General features: G+C 38.6%; 3 protein-coding genes across 6 annotated transcripts in view; 2 read left to right on the top strand and 1 right to left on the bottom strand.

Moving 5' to 3' along the window:
* LOC111344958 (uncharacterized) overlaps positions 1–9,163 on the top strand; it is a 39,868-nt gene extending 30,705 nt beyond the window's left edge. For all 3 annotated transcript variants that reach the window (XM_088757546.1, XM_088757547.1, XM_088757548.1), the window contains 7 exons: positions 353–421; positions 1,314–1,385; positions 2,557–2,613; positions 3,644–3,855; positions 4,897–5,016; positions 5,425–6,939; positions 7,156–9,163. In XM_088757546.1, coding sequence (XP_088613672.1) covers positions 353–421; positions 1,314–1,385; positions 2,557–2,613; positions 3,644–3,855; positions 4,897–5,016; positions 5,425–6,939; positions 7,156–7,370 — 2,260 coding nt within the window. In that variant the 3' untranslated portion in view covers positions 7,371–9,163. The remainder of the gene's footprint in view (positions 1–352; positions 422–1,313; positions 1,386–2,556; positions 2,614–3,643; positions 3,856–4,896; positions 5,017–5,424; positions 6,940–7,155) is intronic.
* A 9,913-nt stretch (positions 9,164–19,076) lies between these two features.
* On the bottom strand, positions 19,077–24,068 carry LOC148733683 (uncharacterized). Of its 2 annotated transcripts, none has more exons than XM_088757550.1 (6): positions 23,856–24,068; positions 21,865–22,024; positions 21,691–21,783; positions 20,510–20,638; positions 19,908–19,963; positions 19,077–19,665 (listed from the first exon to the last, which is right to left on the bottom strand). In XM_088757550.1, exons 2-6 carry the CDS (start codon positions 21,974–21,976, stop codon positions 19,579–19,581), a joined length of 477 nt encoding a protein of 158 aa, XP_088613676.1. In that variant the 5' UTR covers positions 21,977–22,024; positions 23,856–24,068; the 3' UTR covers positions 19,077–19,578. The 2 variants fall into 2 exon arrangements, with proteins under 2 accessions (XP_088613676.1, XP_088613675.1); XM_088757549.1 differs by having other exon boundaries at positions 21,865–22,011; positions 23,856–24,065.
* An 826-nt stretch (positions 24,069–24,894) lies between these two features.
* The window catches only part of LOC111344952 (uncharacterized), a 20,192-nt gene continuing 19,681 nt past the window's right edge, over positions 24,895–25,405 (top strand). The window contains 2 exon segments of the mRNA XM_088758526.1: positions 24,895–24,998; positions 25,319–25,405. The exon segment at positions 25,319–25,405 is cut by the window's right edge and continues 156 nt beyond it. Of these exon segments, the coding sequence (XP_088614652.1) occupies positions 25,383–25,405 (23 nt within the window). The 5' untranslated portion in view covers positions 24,895–24,998; positions 25,319–25,382.

Here is a 25,405-nt window from a genome sequence, read left to right on the forward strand (position 1 = left end):
TGCGGACAAGATTATTCGACATAAAGTGTCACCAGGTCGCATACGTTATGCGACAACAACAAAATTTATTATGTAATCGTATTTGTTATTACAAGTTCTTAAACACCTTCCGCATAGTCTTTTTAACACCTTATGCCACGGAATGTAGCAAATTTCCAAGTACTTGGCGCGTTTGGTTTTTGAGGGTAAACGACCGTTTAAAATTTTGAAAACTGCCTTATTTGATGCTAATGATTCATGCAAGTTCTATCATGTTTATTTGGTTGCAATTTGCAACATTCATTCATACGATATTTTCAAAATTGTTCCGCAGTAGGAGATTTTGTTTCATCGAAATTTTTTTGTCCTGCAGGTTTCTTCACAGTAATGCAATTAAAACCATTGAAAGCAAAAGCTTTGACAGACTTGTTCTGAAGCAGCTGTAAGTAACTTAACGAACAATACTTTTTCCATAAACGTTAAAATGCGATACATTGGAGAGATTTAGCACCGCATTTACGTGAAACGTGAACGGCAAGAATGACCACGTGGCCACGTTTATTTTCCCCCCATTTTTTTCTTGTTTGCTAGTTGCGCTTAGCCGTTTCTACTTGAAAGCAAGATGTTTCACGTTTGCCATGTACGTAAGATTTCCTTTCCTTTTCTTCTCACATACTAGAAGTTCATTCCCGGTAAAAAGTGCATCAAAAATATTTCCTGTAGGTCACACAAGGGCGGATGAAGTTTCATATGAAAATCGCTTTTAAAATACTGATATGACGTGAGCTCACGCAAAGCTAAAGCAGCGAGGTTCGCGCTATGGAACGTAGCCGATTTTCACTTAAAAGCAGTGCTAAATATCTCTATTAATATACTCATGTGAATCAAGCTGGACGATATTTATTGAAATTTCTTTCTATAATTTTTGTGGTTTTTGTCGAAGGAGAGTAGCAAAGGGTGGGAAATCGGGGGAAGGGGTAAAAATTCACGCCTTAAGTATTTAAGTGGGAATATTTCAAATCTTTCTTCTTGTGTTTGAGATTTTGGGGAAATCTTGAGGTTTCCACGTAATGAAAGGACTAATTTGTAGGTCATGTATATTTTAGGGGCAAATCATGCCCCACGCTGGTTCATGAATTCACGAATCACGCTCGCCTCTTTGTAAAATTCACGCATATTAATTTTTGCCTTAATTAATCACGCAATGCGTTCAAACCATTCGTCACCCTCTCGAAGGTGTTTTATTTCTGTTGTCAGCGAGATGATACTTAAAAAATGTTACTCGTAGGAAAGAGAAACAAACGGTACGCATTACACTATCATTTCATTTTCAGAACCATTTTTGATAATCCTATACCGATGTTACCAGATGACATTTTCGACAAAATGACAAACAATACCAAGGTGTAAGTAAAGACGTATTATTAATACACACCAAGGGGCTTAGATAGTCACAATAGTATTGTTTAGTCTCCACTTTTACTTTCAAGTGTCGCTATTACGTGGTCATCATCATTATCGTCGCCGTTGTCTTTATCACTGTTACTGTTATCGTGTAGACCACTGGTGATTTGTTTTCCTATTTGGTTACACTCCCCAGGTGTATTATGTTTTTGAGCAAGATGCTTACTTTTCATGGAACCTGACTCTGCCCAAAATGATGGCGAGCTTAAGATCCTACGACGGCGTTTGTCTGCGACGACTGACTTGTCGGTCGAGGGGAGGGGGGGAGGGGGGCATTGGGAGAGGTGGCCGTCACAATGGTAGGAAAATGTAAGTGAGGGGTTTTGTCAACCGGAGATGGACTGTCATCTTGTTGTAAAATATTAAGAACGCTCCATTGGGGTCAATTCGAGTAAGTCAATAAAAAAATGCGTGATGTGTAGAATGTCATCCATTCCACGAGAAAGAGGGTCTTACTGGGGTTAACCGTTAGCCGTATAAAGGAAAAAAATTTAGTCGTTTGGCGTTAAGAGTGAACAGTTTTAACCGCTTGTCGCATGTAAAGTTAACGATAAAAATTGTTCTTTTAACTGGAACAGAAAAAAATTAATCGTTAACCTTTGAATGGTCAGAATCTTAACCGTAATTAACAATCATTCCATGAGTGCGCATTGGATATCAGATGATAAATAGCCAACGAAGCACGCAGCGCCGTGTTGGCTATAATCATCTCCTATCCAACAATCGCGAGTAGAATAGTTGTTTTATTAAAAAACGCTCCCAAGATATAAGACAAATCTTCTCGACTTTATCTTGTAAGAAGAAACCGGATGTTACAATGTACAGATATTAGATTATGGTATATTGGCTCATATACCATAATGGCTAAGCCAATAAAAAGTCTTGAATTGCATTATCCAATGATCCAGTTTTTAATAATAGCCATTACCCCACTGAAACCCTCGGAAAGGTCAGCAGTGCGCAGTACCTTAAGTTGCCTGATACGCACCCATTTAGACTTCAGCTACCTAGGCCGCTTGGCTAATTATAGTTTGTAAAATTTTCATAATGATGCGTTGATTTTTAAATCGTTATAACTTAGATTCAATTTATTCTTAATCTAATCATTTACAGATCATTGACGTGTAAAAATCTTCTTAAGCTTCCGCGAGGAAAATATATGGCGACAATGTAAGTAAGCCTTAATTGAAATTTGTTCCACACCAAGAGAATATAAACTGTTTATAATCCCTTGTCTAAATGCTATTTGTGGGAAGATGCACAACCGTTACATTTCTATCATAGACATCTACACTAATAAATATCCGACTTCTTTAAGCCACTTTCTTAACTAAATGGAGTATCTGTAGATATCCAAAGCTAGCATTAGTATGAAACTCTGCCTGGCCTAACCATAGCATATTTGCATGATGTCTATAACAAAGACGTGTCATCTAACATTTTCTGCTCTCTTTAGACCCATTAATGATGCTCATCATTATAACACACGATCTTCTACCGCTGGTAACTTCTATATAAACTACTCTCGACTAAATCACTATAAGAGTTACTTTTCCTCTATGGGTGCAAAAATCTGGAACTGTATTCCGGATGTTTTGAGGCAGCTCCCAAAATAGAGTTTCAAGAAAAAAATAACCGAATCCTTACTTCGAATCCTTCTAAACCAGGATTCTTATCCTGATATTGATACATAAATAAATGAAATGACAAGAAACTAGATTTCGTTACAATGAAGAGTATTTTGAGCTTTTCCTGTTTTTAATTATGTACTCGTGGCTTTGTAACTAGTATACCTATATTTTTGTATTCACATTAAGGTTTTGTAATTGACATCTGTACCTTTGTAATTGTTATTTATTTTTTGTCATTAGAATAATATTCTATTAATATGCAATTGACACGTTTCCCATACTACTTGCCTCGATTAGCTTCGCTATATTACAGGTAGTCTTAATTTATAAGTCAAATTGTGATTATAAAGAAAAAAATAAAGATTTCAATTCTTCAATTTTGATTGGCTTAATGAAAGGCTATAGCATTTGACCATGGACCTCATTTTCTTTTGTTCCCACGATTCTTGAAAGTGAGACAATGGTGGCCAAATCTAAAATACGCTTAGTTATCTACCATCTTTGTCTCATCAAACTTTAATTTTTTGCTCAACCGAACCTTTAATATGTTATAATTTTCTAACCTTCAGAGAATGTGCTCCTTCAACTTCTCTGCATATCACTTTAATTGGCGAACAAAGTTACTTCCTGTTTGGCTTGAAACGCTCAGGTTTTAAATGCCATGATTGTGATCCACGCCATCAACCTACTTTTCCGCACCGAAGCTCCACATGTGCTGAATGCAGTCTCTGTTCGGTTGGTCAAAAAACCAGTGAAACAGGCTGTATCGAGTGTCCTGCAGGTATCAATGAGTAATATTAGTCTAACTGATTTTTAGAAGCAAGCACCTCTCAGTAATGGTAAGCCCCGTCGAAGCATAGAATTCTACGCATTTTTAAACGTTAACAGAGAAAAAACAAGTTTCGTCAACAGGCTGAGAACCGGGTATCACATCACTAGGCCCCCAAGTGAGCCAGACTCTGCTACCAAGTGAAGGAAACTATAATCATCATCATCAATTATTATTATCACATAAAAACATACACTTAAAGTCGGACTCGCACGCATTAAGCTATGCTAGTCTAAGCGGGCCAGTCCATCAGTAGCTCCCTTCCGTCCATCGTTAGCTTATTACTATTAATACTAACAAAATAAAAGAAAAGTAGGAAAAGAATGTGATTTAATAGATAATATTTTGCTTGTTTGTTTGTTTCTCTCTCTTCCCTTCCCTCTACTACTACTACTACTACTACTACTACTACTACTGACATTTTAATCTAGCTTAGAAATGATTTTGCGAGACTCAGTGGAAGAGCTTTTATAATTGGCAGAATTACGCAGCAACTATTATTAGCTTTCTCATTGACACGAAACAAGCAAAAGAAACTAAAAGAAAGGAGCAGTAAACTTCTTTTCAATTATTTGTAAACCTTGCTCGCTTTTCAAAATCACAGTCTGACTCAGTCGCAATCAGGGACCAGTTACTATATATTCATTACCTAAGGAGTTGGAAAATTTTTTTTCTCCTTTTTCTTTGGAGGGGGGAGTATCACACGGTTTTTAGGGGAAGGGGATATGAAAGGAGGAATAGTCATTTCTAACAGAGTTTAAAGAGCGAATTATAGAAAATTGATTGGTTGACTTTTAACTGGCATTGTGATGTAATCTATTACAGGAGACACTTCCATTAGAAATGAATTGAAAATAAAACAAAACAAAACAAAACAAAAGCATTTCGAAAAGTTCCTAATTGTCTACGGAGGCAAACCGTCGACTCTCCTGTCTATAGGCCCCAAGTAACCCATTCGTGAGGCTGTATCATTGTTCAGTAATTCATTTACAGGTGGTTTTTATCAGGATGAAATGGGACAAGTTGACTGTAAAAGATGCAGTAATGGTACATTTGTTTCTGCGCTGCATAGTCCTGGGACCAGAGCAACCGATTGCGTGGCATGTCCTTACGGTAACTATTATGTTTGCTATATATGTACCGTACTTTCAAGTTTCAACTTGATCACGTTTGAGGACACTTCTTACACAGAAGTTTCAGGCATCTTATTGAGCCAGCTCAGGTTTATTTCTTCATAATGATACACTAAAACGGATGATAAAAAATTCTAGTCCTGAGAACAGGAGAATGAGGCAAAAATGATTGTTTATCTTCTTTTGAGTGTTTGATTGTCGTCGACTTTAATATGCATAGCTTGAAAAAAATGTCAATTCAGTTCGCTGGTGAGGTCTGATATCTTTATCAAACAAAGAAAAAAGGAGAGGAAGTGAGTTCACTCTGTGCTAGTCATCCATAACTATTAATTTGTATTCTTTGAACGTAGTAGTGGCTGTTGATTTTGAAAAATTATTGTACTTGCAGGTACACTTTCTAACGAGACCGCTAAATACCGTGCATGCAGATGCCTTCATAACTTTTATCGCTCGGATCGTTTTGGCCCTTGCACGATGTGTCCACAATATGGCTTTGTTTGTGAGAAGGACACAGCGATACTTGCACCTAACTACTTCTGGAAATGGTCACACCAGTCTGAAAGGGAACTGTTCAAGGCTTTTGTTAACAATATTCATTCTTTTGGACCAGACTACAACATGTCATATTCCAAGTTCGATACCCCACTTCCGATGCCTCTAAAATGTCCCCATGCAAAATCCTGCAAGGGTGGAATTGACTCAGAATGCCATCATGGATATGAAGGGACTTTGTGTGCAACATGTTCTAGCGGATTTTATTTCCGCTTCCATTCATGTTTGAAATGTCCTCACTTAACTGTAACAGTGACCTCATCTAGTTTGGTAATTGCTCTTTTTGTTGCTGTGTTCCTACTTGTTCTTTGGGGTGACTCCAAACGTACAGAGAATAACCGAACCGTTGCAGATGTCATCATGTCATGCTTCAAGATTGTGATTGGTTTTTACCAAGTCATCGCTGGTATTTTCTCGGCTTTGGCGAAAGTTCGTTGGCCAATCACTTTGATTTCAATGGAGAAGTTTCTAAAAGTATTTGAGGGGAACATTTTGCAGTTTGCTCCACTTAGCTGCATTGATTCTTCTCTGCGGTTGGATCAACTTGGGAAGTTTACATTGATCATTACCTTGAATGTCCTACTCGTTGGCTTGCTTTTCTTGTATCTATTCCTGAAAAAGCGCTACATCATGAACAAGAGGGACCTTAGCGAAAGCCAAAAAGTAACGGAAATTAAGGCTTTGAAGAAATCTTGCTATCGCAACATTTTCCTCTTGTTATTGACGACCTACCCCACGACAAGCAAATCGATAATTCAGATTCTTCCTCTTCCTGGAGCGTGTGTAGAAACGTGTTTCACGGACGACAAGAGCGATTGTGACTTCCTGCTGAGAGCTGACTACTCTATCCAGTGTTTCACTCCTCGCCACAGCTTGTATTGGCTCATAGCCTCTATTTTGGCATTATATCCCGTGGGATTTCCACTTCTTGTTTTGTTTCTCATTTACATATATCGCGAGTCCCAGGAAGACAAAGAAATTGCTTTCGGACTTCGAGTGTTCTTTGAAAACTATAAGAAGAAATTTTGGTTTTGGGAAGTCACAGAGATGTATCGCAAGCTGATTCTAATCTCGTTGATTTTCCTGTTTGGATCCAAAAGCCTCACCCAAATCAGCCTTACAATTCTTACAGTCAGCGTCTTTGGAGTGGTCTACACCTTATTCCGACCAATCAAGGACAAGTTTGAAGATCGGTTACAAACATTTGTCCTTTGGATCATTTTCTTTGACGTTTGTCTTGGTGCAGTTTACACAAACTGGGATGAGAGTCAAGGAGAGGGCAAGAGCGATTCTATGTTTGTCAATTTCATCTTTGTAGCTCTCAACGCCTCTGTACTGATGCTCGCCATCGGTAAGTGTCTTAGTCGAGTAAAAAATTACATAAAGAACGCTTTAGCCTTTGATATACACGCGAGGTAGAAAGACCTTTGCTTAGGCTTAAAACGGCTCCTGCGCAATTAACAGGCTAGGTTTTCTGTCGAAGCCTCGCAATAACTTAATAATAATAAAATACTTGCCATCTCTACCGTTTTTTTGAACTTATTTTTTTTCCTTTTTGTTTCACCAGGGAGAGGAGTTACACATATGAAGATATTCAAGAAGTATGTTTTCTTCGGTCCAATGCGATGCTGCAGTTCCTTCGTCAAAAAGTTGTACGTCTTAAAAATTAAGCGGTCACAAGAACGGGAACATCTGATGAACTGTCCCACTTCATCGAAGAAAGTGACTGAGGAAACCTTCCCGAATAATTTTTTTGAGCCCTCCACAATCAGGGACCTGTGAGCGGTGGGGGATTTGGTTGACCCCCTCCCCTTACTGGCAGTTCATAAGAAGTCCATTTTCTATGAATATATTTAGAGTAGGGAGATTTCTAGAGAACCACTCAGAAACTGTTCGTAAATCATCGTCGTTCCAATCATCGAACGCGGAGTCAATGTCATCCTTGTTTAGTGCTTGGTCCCATTCAATATCTCTCAAGTCAATCAGAAATTCCTGCTTCGAATAATTCTTGTATGACCAATATTCAATGGTTCTTTCTGGAGCCTTGGGAACACATACATACATACATATGTTAATTGACCACTCCCCATGGGGGCTTTTCAGTTACAATTCACACCCAGCAACCACCCCAGATTTCAACCACCCGGGGATTTCAAAATAAAAAAATTTATTTAGAAATCCCCGACCAAAACAAGCTGGGTCTTCTCAGGCACAGAAGACATAGATGTATTTAAATCTTGAAAAAAGTTTCCATATTCAATCAGGTGCTCTGTAGATTGTCCAGATAATCAGTTTCTTGCATTTAGGCCGAGAGCTTTTCAAACCTACCTGTGTATTTGCGTTCTTTCTTTTTTTTTTTTTTACATTGTCAGTGCGTTATTAAGTACCTGTTAACATTCGGTAAAATGGAAATGCATGAATGCTTAACTAGCCAGCATGTAAAAACAATGCATAAAAGTATAAAGTAAATGTAGTTGAAGTCACAGAGATTCTTTTAGTAATTAGTAATCAGTTGTAACTATATCTTCTCCCATCTTTTGAGGATATGAATAAAGAAAATACTTTTAGCATATTTGAAGGATATTTCCTTATGCAATTGGTAGGTTAAGTCCAATACTAGAGCTTGTAAATGACGACAGATGCTAGACAGTATTGTTCTCCAGTCCGGTGTACACTCCTCAAAAAGGGTTCAGACGTCTTAGAGAAAGTGCAATGTAGTGCGTTTAAATGTGCCCTTGGTAACATTGGGGCGGACATGTAGGCTACGTACGAAGAACGTCTAAAGTCCCTTATAAACGGCCAATGCTAAATGAAAGAATAAACAGACAGTTACCTAATGGTCTAGAACCCTCAGCATTTTTTACGTTCGCACGTGATTATCGACCTTTAAGAGCCGGGCTAAACACTGTTTCAAACTTAAGACTGCATCTGCAACTAAACAGTTTTAAACATTTATTTTTTATACTAACAATTGGTACCTGGAATAATTTGCAAAAAGAACTGAATTACTGACAGTTTCCACATTTTTTAAGAATAGATTCAATTATTATCTTACGAGTGTTCTACATGAAGGTGTGATATTTTTAAAATTTTAAAACAAATGTATATATTTTATGCTTTATCATTATTCGGTGGTAGATAAAATGGAAAGCTATAACCTCTTTTATCGCCTTTTGAATTTCGGATGAATTGTGAATAAACAGTGATTGAAATTTCTCTTTTTTAAGAGGAAATGTTACAAAGACGCTGTGCAATAACAGAAAAGCTTTACGGGGGTCTTGGATAATTTTTGTTTGTGGAGAAAACACAGTTTCTCCATAAACAATTAACTGTTGAGGTACCGATAACTCTCCAAACCCTCGTTTTATATTATCGTACCATCGAAACCAAACAGCTTGGAAGGGATAAGAAACTTCCCAAAAAAAACAATAAATCCTGATAACAAGGAACAGATGGACAAAATTAGGGATAATTTAAACAGATTACTAACGGTTAAAGTTAAAAATACTTAAGCTGGCATTTTGCAAGTTTGTTGGCGCTCGTATGAAGGATCCAAATAAAATTTTTGAAAATTATCTCAATTCGTTATTTCAGATTTCCCAGTAAAACGGTCTCTTTTCCATTTTGGAAGCCGAACATGCAGTTGACATGTAGTTAACTACCCTTACTTATACCCTGGAGCACAAAATTTGACATTACTAATAATTTATTTGACTAGCTCGAAAGCGTTATAGTTCCCCTATCCTCCGAGCTTCAACAATGATTATTATGCTTCTTCTAATTTCGCCTGTTAATTGGAAATACATTTTTTTATTTCATTGCAAGTCCATTTTTGAGACTTTTGTGTTAGGATAGTCCGTCATTCTGCTTCTTAAGATATTCCACCATTCCGCCGATCCACCGTTACTCCGTTCCATCATTCTGTTGAATAACTTAAGGTATCGTATTTCGAAGCTTGCTCACTTCGCAAATTTAGCGGCCCTTTTCGGAAAAATTCGCAGATTCAAACAATAAAGTCTTTTGTTTTCAAATGGAAACATTCGGAAAAAGTCGCAGATTCAAACAGTAAGATATTTTATTTCAAAGAGAAAAATTTCCTCAAAGCTCACATAACGTGCAACTCACGTCTATTGAGATATTTCTGTGAGGAAAAGTTTTGATTTCAATTATGCGACGGTGCGTGCCACTGTACGTGAAATTATTTTGACGTTTATCGTCTCTAGTGTCACATACGGCCAGAACTGAAAAGATTATACCGTCGGATCTTCAAAATTTTCCGATTTAAACGGGTAAAATACTCTCACTTCAAAGGAAAAAATTATCTCTAGGTTTTATGATGCACCGATCACATCTATTGAGATATTTCTGCCAAGAAAGCTTTTGTTTTAAATCGCGCAAAATCCTGAAATGATTGTGAGATGTTTATAGTTTTCTGCTGTCTTCCATAGTCCTCCTAAATTTCAAAACGATCTTCCGTGTTCTATCAGAAGTATCGAATCTTTGAACAGTTTAAGAAAGCCATTAAGAATTTTTATTCGCGAAAGCTTTTTAATTCTTTGTATGTAGTTTTTATGTTTCTACATTTTATTGGTCAACATTCATCCACCGCTGTCCTCTATCTAACCGCTTTGAGTTCTCATTTCGGATTCAATCGCCACGTATTCCGAAATATAATTAAACTCCGAGTCATCGGAGAAGAAACTTTCGTCAGAACAACAGGAAATATCGGACGTATGACAGGAAACTATCACCGAAATAGCCAGGGAAATAACTAAGTACAAGGACACTTGTTTGTATGATAAGAACCTATGCTTACTACTGTGACGTAACGGGGCCCAGTCCCCTCTTGCTCTGCCAGACATTTTATCTACGGATTAAAGAGCTTGATAAAAAAATTCAGAAAACGGTAAAATACCGCTTATGTTGCTAAAACATGTTCTAGAGTCATTACATTTTAATGTAAAATATTTAAAAAACTTAAGTGTCAAAGGGGCTTTAGAGACCAGCGATATGACGAAATTGTCCTAATGCCGTGAGGCGCCAGGCGCCATTTTATCCTAACACGATGTACCTTTTGAAAGACAGACTAACTTCAATAAAAAGCAAATGTATAATGATCGCTAGCTGACTCAAGACCTAAAAGACCAGTTCTAGTTCACAAGGATGCTTTTTCTCAATGGGAGACACTGGCAACGAGTGCCTCGTAACTTTTGTGGACACACTGTTTCTGATAAATTCTCCACTATTTTAATCTCAAATGCCAGAGAAGAGAAGAGAAGAGGAGACATATAAAGAGAAGAGGTGACCTAACAAATAGCTATAAATTATCGTATAATAAATCTTGAAGAACTCAGAGGACATATACTTAACTGAAGGTACGCATACAGACACGTGCAGGATTGCAACCACCGCCATCACCGAAGTCACTCCGAATGCTAAAATAAGGGCGTTTTTCGTAACACCTTCTTACATAATGCACCGCAATTAACAATTATCTCAAACATGTGCGACAAATATGCTTTGCTAAAAAGAATGTACTTTTTCAAAGAATATCCGTATAGCATCAACGTCAGACGATTCGCACGGCAAGCAAACATTTCAATCATAAAAGCGGGTTGAACTCAACATCACTTTGACAAAAATATTCCTAAACAAGAGGGTCGGGAAAGTGTGACTGTCTTTTATTTGCTAAAAACCATGAAGAGAAAGTTTCAAGTTTTTTCATTTTTTTATTCACTAGTTAACCAAGAAGGTATTAACTCTTGCTAGCTGAGAGAAATATCAGCGAGAATTAAGGTTTTGTTTTTCCGGCGCAGCAAGCGAGTTTCTAGTCTTCAAAGTCACGATGAACCACTCAGACTCTAGCCATTGAATTATGAAAAGGTCAATTCAAAAGTTTTTCGGGGGACGCTTTCAAACACAAAGCAAATAGAACCTAAAATGTGTTTGCGTTGAGACTTTGAGCCATTAGAAGTATTTTTTAGATGTTCTCCAAATTTTTCACAACTCTCTCCAGACTCAACGAAGGGAGTCTCGTTAGCACGAAACAGTTTGATACCCCAAGGGGACTATTACCCACGGTTGTTTCGCACCCAGTGCAACTGTTGGCGACAAGGAAACCTCAACCATCCTTTGTCCGTTTAGGCCTATTATAATTTATGTTCTGTTCATATATATACAATTGAACGAATATCTTGTAGACTTAGAAGTCTAATGCAGTTTGAACGTTGGAAGATCTGATGAGGAGCATTATGCAGTACTAAAAAATAATTTGATCTTCGAGTTTTTCTTCTTCTTCGTTTACCGTTTCTGTAATGTCACGTTTTTCAATTTTGAGCACTCTGGCATGGCTTAGACGATACCACAAAGGTTGGGTCGTTTGGGGTGACCGTCTCGGTTCTCCTCCATCCTAGCATTAGCACTGCACTGATGAGGCCCAGAAGGCCGAAACAGTACTGTCTGCAGTTAGATATAGCTCTTTGGCATACAAAGCTTTGCTTTCATGTCCAAATTGAGCACTCTATGTAGGATGAGTCATTGCCGTTGCAATTGCGCATGCTCGCTGGTTTACTCTAGTTTGAGCACTCTGGCATGGCTTAGACGATACCACAAAGGTTGGGTCGTTTGGGGTGACCGTCTCGGTTCTCCTCCATCCTAGCATTAGCACTGCACTGATGAGGCCCAGAAGGCCGAAACAGTACTGTCTGCAGTTAGATATAGCTCTTTGGCATACAAAGCTTTGCTTTCATGTCCAAATTGAGCACTCTATGTAGGATGAGTCATTGCCGTTGCAATTGCGCATGCTCGCTGGTTTACTCTAGTTTGAGCACTCTGGCATGGCTTAGACGATACCACAAAGGTTGGGTCGTTTGGGGTGACCGTCTCGGTTCTCCTCCATCCTAGCATTAGCACTGCACTGATGAGGCCCAGAAGGCCGAAACAGTACTGTCTGCAGTTAGTTATATATATATATATATATATATATATATATATATATTCAACTTCTGGTAAGTTCCACACTGATAAATCCAGAATAGTGCTCAACAGTAATGGAGCGGTAATAACAATATTTTTCTAATCAATAAAGTTACATATGGACTTTAATACAGGTCTGTTTCGTAGACCGACAAGGCGTTGGTCGACTCATCAGTTAAATACCATATATATTTTTTTGTTGTTGTTGTTGTTGTTTTTGTTTTGTTTTGTTTTGTTTTTTGTTTTTGTTTTGATTTTTGTTTTTTGTTTTTTTGTTTTTTGTTTTTATTTTGCAATGTTAGGGAATATCTGGGATTGGTCAATATTAAAACAGTGGATGGCGTTGAAGGCGCGCTCTGACTGACTTCTCAAACTTCGAATGCAGCAATAAGCTGCAGGAATGAATGAGGTTAAACGATATTTTTGTGTTATACTATCTCACTGTTTTAGTATATACTAAAATAACTATTTACCTCGGTGTCAGTGGCTAGCGGTTGAGATGGATGGATAGATGGATGACCTTTATTTAAACACGATAAAAAATTTAAAGCTACAAGCTTGCGGGGTCGTGTATTTATAATTAAAAACAAAAATCCTAATGTAAATAAAATGTCAAAATATTGACAAGATTAGTAACTAAAGCATTACGAATTATACATTAAATTTATTTTTTACGAGTTGAAATCATTACTGAATGGGTAAAATATCACTAAAGTGTTCATAAATAATCGTCAATAATATATAAAATCTGCATTTCTACGCCGCGTTGTCGAGGCAGAGGTAGTCTCGAATTTAAAATCCTTGAAGTAATCTTTTGTTCTTATCAGATATCGATCTTTGTTGCTCAGATGCGATGGTCCGTTCTCATTGAGACAAATCGTATTCCACAGAACGGTGCCTCTGTAAGCCAGCGAATGCTTCATAAATCTAGCTTCGAATCTTGGTACTGATAAACAGTCTCCGCCCCGTAGTGAATATCCATCACTCCTTTCTGTGTAAATATTATTACACAGCAATTCAGGCAAGCCAACATTTTGTGCTTTAAAAAAGATCTTAAGAATGTCTATTTTATAATATAAATAAGTAGTGGGCCACCGATCATAGGCCAGCACCTCTTTTGAAGGCATGTCTCTTGGTAAGTTAAAAATGATTCGAGATGCTCTACAATTGAATCAAGTAAATTTGTTACAACACGCTCCCCACAGTACTAGTCCGTATTCAACAGAGAGCAAAATAACCTTAAAGTAGAAGTCTCTCAAAACGCTTTTTGGCAAGAATCTAGATCGTTTCAACAGGTCTAGTTTGCTAGTAAAACTCTTCTTAACATCCATTAAATGTTCATCCCATGTTAACTTGTGGTCGACTGTTAAGCCTAACACGCGTGCTTTAGTCACCCAGTTTATACTGGAGTCACATGACCCAATACCACCGGGGCTATCGGTCCCATTGGGTTTCCCCTACTAAGTAGCACCGCTTCGCTCTTTCCTGGATGGGGTGTTAACTGGTTTCTACCACACCAGTCATAAACCTCCTTCAATGCTCCATTCAACTTTGCGATGGCCTCGTCTGCCGTGTCGCCTATACAGAAGACCGTGGTATCATCGGCAAACAGATACACAGGCCCCTACCGGACAGATAGTGGCAGATCATTTGTGAAAAGTGTGAACAGAGTCAGTCCTAGCACTGATCCTTGAGGTATCACCATGGATACTCGGAGAAGGTCTCACTTAACTCCATTTCACTCTGTAAACTGTTTTCGCCCTGTCAAATAACTCTTTAACCAATCGAGGGTTGATTCCTTAATTCCGAAATGTCTTTCTAGCTTCACAATTAATGCAGCATGCGAGACGCTATCGAAAGCTTTCCTGAAGTCGATGAACGCTACTGCTACAAATTTTCCTGAGTCAAGAGCTGATCTCCAAGATTCTGTGAGTTGAATCATCAGGTATTCCGTTGAATGCCCGGGTCGGTAGGCCCACTGCCTGTTTGAGACCAAATTGTTATCTCGAAAGACGTGTTTCACAAGGGCATCATTTACTACTGACTCCATGATTTTGCTTGGAATGCTAAGTAGGGAGACTGGGCGGTAATTTCCCCTTTCAGTTACATCATCGTTTTTGTGTATTGGTGTGAGCCTTGCAATCTTCCGCTCTGAAAATACAGACTTACTTTCATAGCTGTACTGGTATTGACTCGTCAGAGTCTTACCACTTCGTAGCTCGGTAAATATCCACCATTGGCCACCTCCACTTCGGTGAATAACAAGTGTTAGATATTATCTGATCTTTCTCATCATTTTTGGGGCATGCTCAGTCGTGCGGCATGTTTTGACGACCATTAGCGTGCGATTAAAAACATTTGATGGAACATGATGTTGCAATTGAGACTCTCCCATATTTTACTGACATCAACTTACCGGGTGTGAATGCAGGGGTTGTATTGGAAATACCTTCAGAAGGAATGAAAAAAAGGTCATGGAGAAATTTCGATTTTCGCTGTCTTATCGTAGTTCTCTATGAAGAATACAAGAAGTAAAATGGTTTGAACCTAAGAGTAACATCCGATACTGATGGTTTTACTGCTTAAATCTTAACAAAATACACATGAAAAAATTACGCGCGCCTAAATGGCCAGAAAAGAGCACATTTTTCATCCAACACAGGTGCAAAAACGTACCTAGGCGGCGGAGGGGGAGGGGCAGGGAGGGCTGAAGCCCCCCTAAACGAAAATTTGGGGGGCCTTTGCGTCTGTGGGAACCCAGTCAAATGCAAAGCTAAAAGATCGGATTGTATCGGAAAAATGGACGGTCGCAAATCTGAAAACAAGAATTCTGCTTATTCACACGTTTTGCCATTAGGTCTGAATATAATTTAATATCAGAATGCTACACCACGAATGTGCAGTAAAGAAAAGAAGTAACAAAAACATACAAGCCAAAAAACCGCAGACATTTTTACAGACATTGTTACAGTACGCATGCCTAACGTCTACACTACGAAGCTCGTCAAAATACATACTGCGCATTTTGTATTCTGCTAGAGGTTCAGCCTTGTTGCTTTTAGAAATGCCTCCAAAGCGTACCCTAGAATCGTTTTTAAGGTCACAGCCAACAAGAAGAAATGCACTTGTGACCCAGAGGAAAGTGAATTAGTTGATCCAAGGGAGGTTGCTCCAGCTGCTTCCCAGGAAGACACTACGGTCAAAATTGTCAGCAGTGATCACGGAGCATCTGTTTCTCAATCATCAAGCAATCCGCCATTGACGCGCAGTGAAGTCTGTTTTACTTTACCCCAAGAGAAACCATTTCAACCAAAGGACTTCAAAGCGAAAAACAAGGACCGCACATTTCAGGAAAGGTGGTACAGCGACTTCCCATGGATAACAGTGTGTTCAACACGTAATAAAGCTTTTTGTTATGCTTGCCGGGAAGCCAATAAAAACGGTCTCCTGAACCTTCGCAAATATGGAGATGAAGCTTTTACCACATGTGGTTTCAACAACTGGAGGAAGTCGTTGGAGCAGTTTAGAAAGCATGAAGCGTCTGAGGCTCATTAAGAGGCAGTTATGAAATTTTCCTTTAAAAAGACTTCCCAGGGAGTAGATGTCATGATTTCATCTCAACTCGCAAATCTACAAGCCACTCGTCGAGCGGGCCTTTTGAAACAGATTACCTCATTGCGCTTTTTATAGGCAGGGGCCACTCAGAAGATGAAGGAAACTTACGTCAGCTTTCGAAACTAAGGACGGAAGACAGCGATACTGTTCAAGCGTGGCTGAGTGAAGAAAAATACATGTGAGACGCCATAGTCAACGAGCTAATAAACATAATGGGACAGGAGGTACTAGGGTGTATACTTCACGGTGTGAAATCGCCCAGCCCATCGTGGTATACAATTATAGCAGATAAAGCGACATAGTTAGTTAGTTATATAGGTTAGTTGATCACTCCCCATGGGGGCTTTTCAGGGCCAATTCCCACCCATCCCACCCCGGGGGAGGACATCCACCACACAGTAATCTCGTGCGTGGGAAATTAACGTCTCCTACCCCTAACCCTGCAGGAGACGGGGCCTACGGTTTATCGTCCTTATCCGAGAAGACTAGAATATCTACCATTAACATTTCCATCAGATGGGTCGACGGTGAATATACCATATTGGAAGAACCAATTAGCCTTGTGCAGTTACTCGACACGTTCGTCAACACTCTAGTCGCTTTGATATAAGACTTGCTAAGACGCTGCAACCTCCCACTTGTCATGTGCCTTAGTCGGGCATACGATGGAGCAGCAAATATGCAAGGACTAACGAATGGGGTGGCCACTCAAATTCAAACGGAAGTACCATCGGCGATACCTGTTCACTGTCTAGCACGCTGCCTCCAGTTAGTTTTGCAAGAGCCTGGCAGTAAGTGTAGAAGTTTAAAAGAGGCCCTCGAGTTGGTGAAAGAGATCGTCAAATGGGTCAAGTTGTCTCCAAAGAGATCTACGCCTTTCGCGCAAAATTTAGAGAATTATGAAGGAGGTGTAACACTGAAGCCACTGTGCCCCACCCGTTGGACAGTCAGGACAACAACATTCAGTGCTGTTCTTGAAGACTACGTTGTGCTTGAGCAGACAATGGAAGATATAAGCCACACCACGAACAACGAGTGTGGACAGAGGGCAAATGGAGTGCTGTCGAGCCTTGATAAATTTGACTCTGTGTTTGGTCTTAAACTTGGCTATTTCTATTTAAAGCTTAGGACGCTGCAGAAGAAAGATACGAATCTGCAAGTAGCTATTACCGCTGCGAATTTAGCCATGAATTACTATACACGACTTCGCACAGATGAAGAGTTCGATAAATTTTAACAGTCATGTGTCTCCTTTTCAGAAGGTAAGTCTGGCGAACTGGTACTGCCACGATACAGAAGAGCTCCCGCCAGACTTCACGATGGAGCTCCTCCTCATCGCTTTAAATGTCCAAAGGATTACTATCGAGTGCAATACTATGAAACTTGCGACAAAATTAAAACGGAATTAGAAAGCCGGTTCAACCAAGCCAAGTTAAAGCCAGTCTCTAACTTAGAGAAACTTCTTGTGGGCGCAGCAAACAGCGACGACCTCAGCGAACATTTGGAAGGGCTGCGAAGGTCTTGCTTTGGAACAAATATAGATTGTGGACGGCTTTGGCACCAGCTTTACCTCGTGCGTGACGCATTGAAAACTACCTCTTCCCGAAGTATGTTAGGTTACAAATATAAGAACCATTTTCGAAGCTTTCAACAAAACTCCTGTCACCAAAACGCTACTAGGAGAGGTCCACAAACTGCTACGATTGTATTTGACATTACCTGTGGCATCGGCCACTTCCGAGCGCTCGGTTTTCTTTCCTAAGTCGCCTAAAATCCTACCTCAGAAGCACCATGAATCAGGATTGTCCAAACAACTGCCTCTTCCCGCATTGTCATAAGTCTATCATGGACACATAGGACACTGTAGACGTTGCAAAGAAGTTTGTTCGTGCAAACGAACAACTCAAAAGACATTTTGGAAAATACGAGTATACTAGAGGTTGTGCTTGACTTTGTGTACGATAAACCCCCCCATGTTTCAACACGCTCCGCCGCCTCTGACGTAGAGCCAATCAGATTACAGTGGCCACAAGTGATTTCAAAACGGATGTAATAAAGGAAATAAAATAATTATAGCAGAGGAGTAAAGGCCTCTTAAGGCACAAAGTAAAAAAGACAAAAGTAATAATATATACCATTGCCTGTATTTTTTACTTCTCTTTGGAAAATATTCAAAATTGTTATGGCTTCCTCAACTGAAACGTTGGCATGCAAACTAAATGAAACTTCGCAGAGAAAAAAGAAACCAAGGAATGTTTATTCGGACTGTGGAACATGCCGGGGTATGTTCTCTTTGGCATAATCATTTATTCATATTTTAGACTGAAACAAAATTTTGGGGAAGGATCTAAAACCTACGTCACATTTAGTGATATTTCCCCTAGATCGCGAGTGTCCGTGTTGATGACACGAAAATGAGATGCGCCCGCACAAGGAAAGACCAACACTAGCTGTGAGAGTTGCGATGATAATTGTAACTATTGATGATGTCTGACAACAGTTATCATGACTTACCAGGTGGGTAAACTTCTTTTAGATGTTTTAAGAACGCTTTGGAAATTGAAGCTTTTTTTGCAAAAAGGTCACTTCGATTTATTTGCTTTGTTTCGAACCTGCAAGTTGAGGTCTAGTACCCCGCGAGGCGTCGATCGCAGGGCTGATATTGTGTGGCTAGAGAATTGAAATGAAAGATCAACCTTTGCCCTTGAATTCTGCGGTGGATTTGTGGCCGTGGGTACATTTTAGCTTGGGATTATTTACTTCGTTCGGCAGGCTGTCCGGACAGAAGTGTTTGGCCTTGTCTTCTCTTTAAAAAGAGAAAACCAGGATTAAAAAAAAAACCGCTTAAATCAAGTTAAATCGGTAAAATAACGACACCAGGAGCAAACAACGCACGTATAGAATAAGGAAAGTCATTTTTATTTAATATTTTCACTTTTAACGATCTCCATGGACATCTTGTAGAAAATCCCATACAAATCCTTATAAATCGATATGCAAATTGTGTTCCTTGTGTGGTTCTTAAAGAGAGCTTGGACCACCTGTGTTCATATACACAATGTATTATAAATTCATTATCGACGTTAATTTTTATTAGAAATATGTTGTGCAGTCTCAATTGTTTTCAAGGTGATACTTTAAGCGAATCAATTACTTTGTGACTCAATTTGTAAACCTGATCTATTCTAATGTGAAATGAGCCTGCTGCAGCTTAAATCGTATGGTTTTACTAATTACACACACTCTTAAACCATATTTTGATCACTTTTACAATTTTACAAAGTGATTATTATCAGAGAGATTACGTAATCTTGACATAAAATTGAGGGACGCTTCCTCTGCCAACTCTTTTCCTTCGTTGTTCTGATCTTTCTCACGAGTCTTCAATCTTGCTTGACTTTTAGTAAATTTTAATAACCGATTCCACACAGAAAAACATGACATACTCTCCATTGAAAAGTCGAGCTGTTACTCTGAAGGTCTGCATCTAAAAGTTTCAGGGATGAGAAGTAAAGAGGATTTTCTTCAACTTAAACGCATAGATTGGTGTGTTTTTTTTGTTTGTTTGTTTGTTTGTTTGTTTGTTTCCCCATAAAAACTATAGCAGCAATGACTTGCACACTGAAAAAAATATCATCATGAACAAGTTCAGAGGCAGAGGTCAGTAGATTAAAATCCCAAGAACTTTGTGACGCTTGGCTCGTTTACTTCCTTAAATCCATTGATTACCTTGAGAAATGGTGGTGCAGTCAACAATGTTGAGGAAGACGTGCCTACGTAAGTTTCTGAAAGAAAAGTAAATAGACAGGTCTCACTTGGTTTTCGCCGACATCCCTGACAATGAAATTAAAGTTTTCATTTATAGTGAATTATCGCTGATCATCACTTAAATCTGGAACGCGTCAGGAAATTTTTCCCTTATTTTCATAAGCTTTTGCACGAAACAACGAGTTAGAAACTAAAGGTTTTCGTTAAAATTTTGTACCTTTCGGGACGTCTACGTTGACCCATCATAAAAAGAGAAAAACGTTTCCCAAAAGGCAAATTTAAAAGAATTTGCGAAGCCTTTTTGACTCCTCATCTCATACAACAACAACAAAGATCGAGGCCGCGCGAAACAACATGCCTCATGAGCGACCTGGTACTGGCTTGGCCAATCCCAGAATTCATTCTGACCCTAGTATCAGCAAAGTGTTGTATTGACAGAAATTTCATCCGCTATAACTCAGTAGGCAAAATTCTTGAAACTTATACAGCCCCCAACTGCTCCTCAGATTTACACAACTTTCTCAGATTCTTCAGAGTGTTAAGCTGGGACTGGCGAGACTTACCACCAGCAGGTATACTGCATAGGTCTGAGGCCTGATCACATAAATCGTCTCCCCTGCCTCTAAAAGCCACCTTGCCGTCGAAAACAGACACTGCTTCGTATTCCGAGGTCGCGTAAACGACATCTACCGCTATTAGAAACAAGTGCTAGTTAGACATAAGACACTGTAACTGGAACCCCATCAAAACGAATTATACATTTGTAATTATAGAATAAGTTGAGCTTGGTGGGAAAATAAAAAAAGAGTTTACTCGTTTGGACTTAGGCGTGAGATAAAGAGAAAATTCCATGAATAATCGAACCTCGGCCCTTCGAAATTTGCGGTTGGATACCCAAAAGGAAGAAGTCATGTCACAAGGTTTAAAAAAATAAACGTGGTTTACTCAAAAGCTCTTACTAGTAGGGTACAAATTTAGCTGGTAGGGATAATTCCGTGGGTCAATGTATTTTTACAGTCGTTCGTTTCCAATGTTTGAGATGTATCGATCAAGTAAAAAAAATCTCAGAATATATGAGATAAAAACATCATACCTTTGAAAGTGCGCATGAATGATGCGTCAAAAAACGATCGCTAGCGATCGAGTAAGTCTTTTGATGCAACGAGTAAACAGAAATCATCCACATGCACTTTCAAAGGTATGTTTTTAGCTCATGCATTCTGAGATTTTTTTGACTCGACCGATACATTTCAAAGATTGGAAACGAACGACTGAAAAAATACACTGTCCCGCGAAAACAGTCAGTCCCGAAACGCGAACCGTTTTCCAAGAGTGAAGCTGTAGGATTCCAAGGACAAGTATACATCCATATATCTGAGCAAACTGAGAGCTACTGAATGTATTTACTCTTCAATATTTTTACTGCGCTAGAAACATAGGATACAAAGAGCTTGCGTAAAAAAACGTTTTTAAGAAACGCAGGGAAAGTTGAGTTTTCACCATTCTCTGGATGGAATCAAAGCACAAAAACTTTGTTTTACCTTTGTAGTAAAAGCTTCACCACTTAAAAATCTATTTGAGAATTTTTCTTTTTCCATGCTGGAAGTAACGCTTCAAAATTGGGAAAATGTTCACCAATGATATCAGTCGATCTTCCTTATTGGGTCATGTGGCATGTTCACACCAATCATCAATAGATTATGACGTTGAGAAACCATTTCCATTCTTACTGACATGGACTTACCCGGTGTAAATGTTAAACTGACATTGAAGATTGTTCCAGAAGGAATGAAAGGCCATGGAGAAACTTTGACTTTTGCCGTCTTATCATGACTACCTGTGAAGTGTGTAAGAACAGACCAAACTTTGGTATCAGACGTCTGAATCAATACATGTTTAAGATTCAGTTGCTACTCACCACAGAAAGTCACATTTTTTATTTCTATTCCCGAGGGATATGCCGCTGATATACTGAAGACGAAAAGCAACAGATTCAAGGGGATGATTCGTGGCTGACTGTTTGAAATCATAATTATCTTCTTTAATGACAGCTGGGCAGCAAAATCTGAAAGAAAATTCTAGGAGTCGATCAAATTAGCGAGACGTAGTCTGAAAATTCAAAGGGGTAGCTTTCTTATTCATGTTTGCCTTTCGAAAGAAACAAGCTATGAATAATCCAAGGTTGGATGACTTTTCCTCGTGATCTGAAAAATCTAAAATTTAAAACGTCCTAATATCACTATTATAGGTTGAACTGAATTGATTTATCGTCAAGTAGTGTTCAGCACTTCGTAACCCAAACTTGCCTAAAGAAAATAATTCTCATGCCTCAGCTATAAGACGTTTCTGAGAGAAAGAACTTTTAGGTCCCTTTGACTCGATAACGACCCTTTAAAAACGTAGACGACCGACTCTGCAAAATTATTCATGTTTATTCATCTTATTCATGTTTGCCTTTCGAAAGAAACAAGCTATGAATAATCCAAGGTTGGATGACTTTTCCTCGTGATCTGAAAAATCTAAAATTTAAAACGTCCTAATATCACTATTATAGGTTCAACTGAATTGATTTATCGTCAAGTAGTGTTCAGCACTTCGTAACCCAAACTTGCCTAAAGAAAATAATTCTCATGCCTCAGCTATAAGACGTTTCTGAGAGAAAGAACTTTTAGGTCCCTTTGACTCGATAACGACCCTTTAAAAACGTAGACGACCGACTCTGCAAAATTATCGCAAAGAAGTAAAGTACCCATAGCCAGCCGCATTTGAATAACTAATGAGGTTGCTCAATTGGCGGCTAAAATTGCCTTTTGTCGTGAGTTAAATACTTTCATCATCGGCAATGATTTGATTGAGAAAAGAAAGTAAAAATCTTAGGACAGAGACAATTTTATAATGTGGAACGAGTTATTTCCATTAGAAACCTTAAACACGAGGTAAGTTAATTTACACATTTTTGCTTTTTGAACGATTTTGAAGCCTTCAGAGCCAGTAAAACAGTGGTATTGGTCTTTACTAGCTAGGTTACAAAGTTAATGATGAGAAAATTGTTGTCACGGGGTAGCGAAGGTTTCAGCTCGTTTAAAACTACAATTCAACGAGTCGACATCGGATTTTTCTCTATGAGTCATAATCAAAATTATCAACATTTTAATCCGTTTTGCAGAACGAAGGATGCTTTGTTTGCCTTAAAACTGCTCCTGAATTTGTCATCAATCTTCGCAGAGGACGATACAATATGCGAACTAAGTAAACGAAGAGCCATGATGGACTTATACGGAATAGAAAAGGGTACTGAAGCGTATGCATAGGGAAGAAACGCTAATGCTCCATAATGAGTGGCAGAACTTTGGCACATCGCTGTCGTTTTATATTTGATGTCAGTAATATTTGGAGTATATTCTCAAGTTATCGATGTGCGGAGAAATTTCACAATTCTGCCAGACAAAGCCTTTACTAGGAAGCAATTTTTTAAGCATCTAGTAAATTGCCTCAAGAGCGCATGCTTCGCAGCCGTGATGTCCTCTATTTCTGGCCATGGCTAATGTAAAAGCTAGTCAAAACCCTTAGTATATGAACAAGGATAGCATGCCATTCTTCAAAATCATTGATGCCTTTTAACATCAGTAACTGAAAGAAGCTTATTCAAAAGTTAGCGTACACTTTTGGCGCATTTAAACATTTTGTTATGTTTTTTTCAAACGACGTTACGAGAAGGATTTATGACCCCCTATCGCATTTGCTTAAATAATTCCACCTTTCCCCATTTTTAGTGCTAATAACGCAAAGACTCCCCGCATAAACTGGAATACTCAGCAACACTGAGGCAGGGGCGAGGACTGTCCGGCTAAAACTTTAGAATTATGAAAAATTCAATTACTCCAATGTCTGATGACAGTAGTAACTTACTAAGAGGGATGAACCTTCAATGCCGTGTGCAACTTCTTCCAGATGTTTTAAGAACACTTGAACAGTTGAATTTTTTCTCCAAAGAGATCGCTTCTATTTGTTTGCTTAGTTGCATAAAGCCCTGTTTTGTAATCAAGATGTGTGTTTCTCAAGTATCATTTGAAAACGGGTCGAAAGTACAAATATTGCGACGATTGATAACCGAACCGGATGGAACACAAATGACTACTGACCGAGGCATGTACAGGAAGCTATAATTTAACAGATCAGTTTTGTAAATATGGTATTTAAAAATCCTTTTTGTCTCTAATATGTATGAATTACTTTCTCATTGGGTTTAAACTTCAACCATTGCATGCAGGGCTGCAAATTTTACCGTAAACCGTCCATAATTTGTCACCCAATGTTATCACCAAAATCATCCAAATAGTTCAAAAATAGTTCAAAGCTATGCTGTATCTAAATAATAGATTTAAAAATGCGTCTGTTTGGTTGCTTTGCTTTGAGCCCTCTGTTAGTTTCTATATTTCTTGTGGAAATCAAGATGTGTATTGCCTTGACCTCAGCTGATAATGACTCCAAACGAAACACTACTTTTATTATTGCGACCAACTGATAATGGTTCGAGACCAAACACTTCTATTATTATCGTGACAAACACTGAACAGGATGGAAAAGCAATGACATGACCATTCATGATGGCATAAACAGGAATTGATTTTATTCCAAAAAGAGCGTGTCTGTTTAATTTTTTGCTTCGAGCCCTTCACATGATTGTTTATTGCTCTTGGAAATCAAGATGTGTATCGCGTCAATATCAGCTGAAAATGGCTCGAAACTAAACAATGCTTTTATTATTACGATAGCAAAGCCAAACAGGATGGAAAAGCAATGACCAGTGACGATAGTATAAACAGGAATTGATCTCCCAAAAAATCATTTTCGTAATAAACAGGATCGATAGTGTAAGAAAAACGTGGCTGTCTCTATTTTAAGTGAATTACTTTCCATAATTTTTTAGTCAGACCTCGTCATGAATTGACAATCACATAATATAAGTGGGTAGCAAAAATTTTCGTTCGAGAGTATTTGATTGCGGGTATCTCAAAGTGTTTTACAAACAAACTCAAGCTCTCAGAAGAGGTAAGTTGTTGGCTCCCGAGCCTTGACAACGGTGTGGCTGTCTCTTTTTGATAACCTAACTTAACGAGGGGTCTGATTTAGCAGTTTTTATGACGGTTTCATCTTCAGTTACTGGCAGAGAAACATTACTAAGCAACAGCTTTTTTTTATTTCCTAACTTGAAACATTGAAACTGTCAATGTCGACCAATGTCGACCAATGTCGACCAATGTCGACGACGAATATCGACAAACTTTCGCGAAAAGTCTACTTCATAGACAAAGCTCGTGACGTCTTTTGACTAACAGTCAGAGCGAATAAGCTTTTATTTCTTAATTTAGAAATCAAGAATTCAAGAATTAAATCAAGAAATTCTGTTCCCAGCAGCCTTCTTTGGACTCATTAATGATGTTTATTGGCCTGATACA

The sequence above is a fragment of the Stylophora pistillata genome, chromosome 4, assembly GCF_964205215.1.
Source record: "Stylophora pistillata chromosome 4, jaStyPist1.2, whole genome shotgun sequence".
In the NCBI taxonomy this organism is placed as follows: Eukaryota; Metazoa; Cnidaria; class Anthozoa; order Scleractinia; family Pocilloporidae; genus Stylophora; species Stylophora pistillata.

Bases quoted from the DNA above. Each gene is read 5' to 3' on its own strand.
- LOC148733683 (XM_088757550.1), bottom strand. From the start codon at position 21,976: ATGATTTCAAACAGTCAGCCACGAATCATCCCCTTGAATCTGTTGCTT. The intron at 20,639-21,690 runs GTAAGTCCATGT...TGTTTCTAATAG, and splicing joins CAGTTTAACATTTACACCGG to CGGTAGATGTCGTTTACGCG. The intron at 19,964-20,509 runs GTAAGTCTCGCC...CTTTTCTTTCAG, and splicing joins ATGCAGTATACCTGCTGGTG to AAACTTACGTAGGCACGTCT.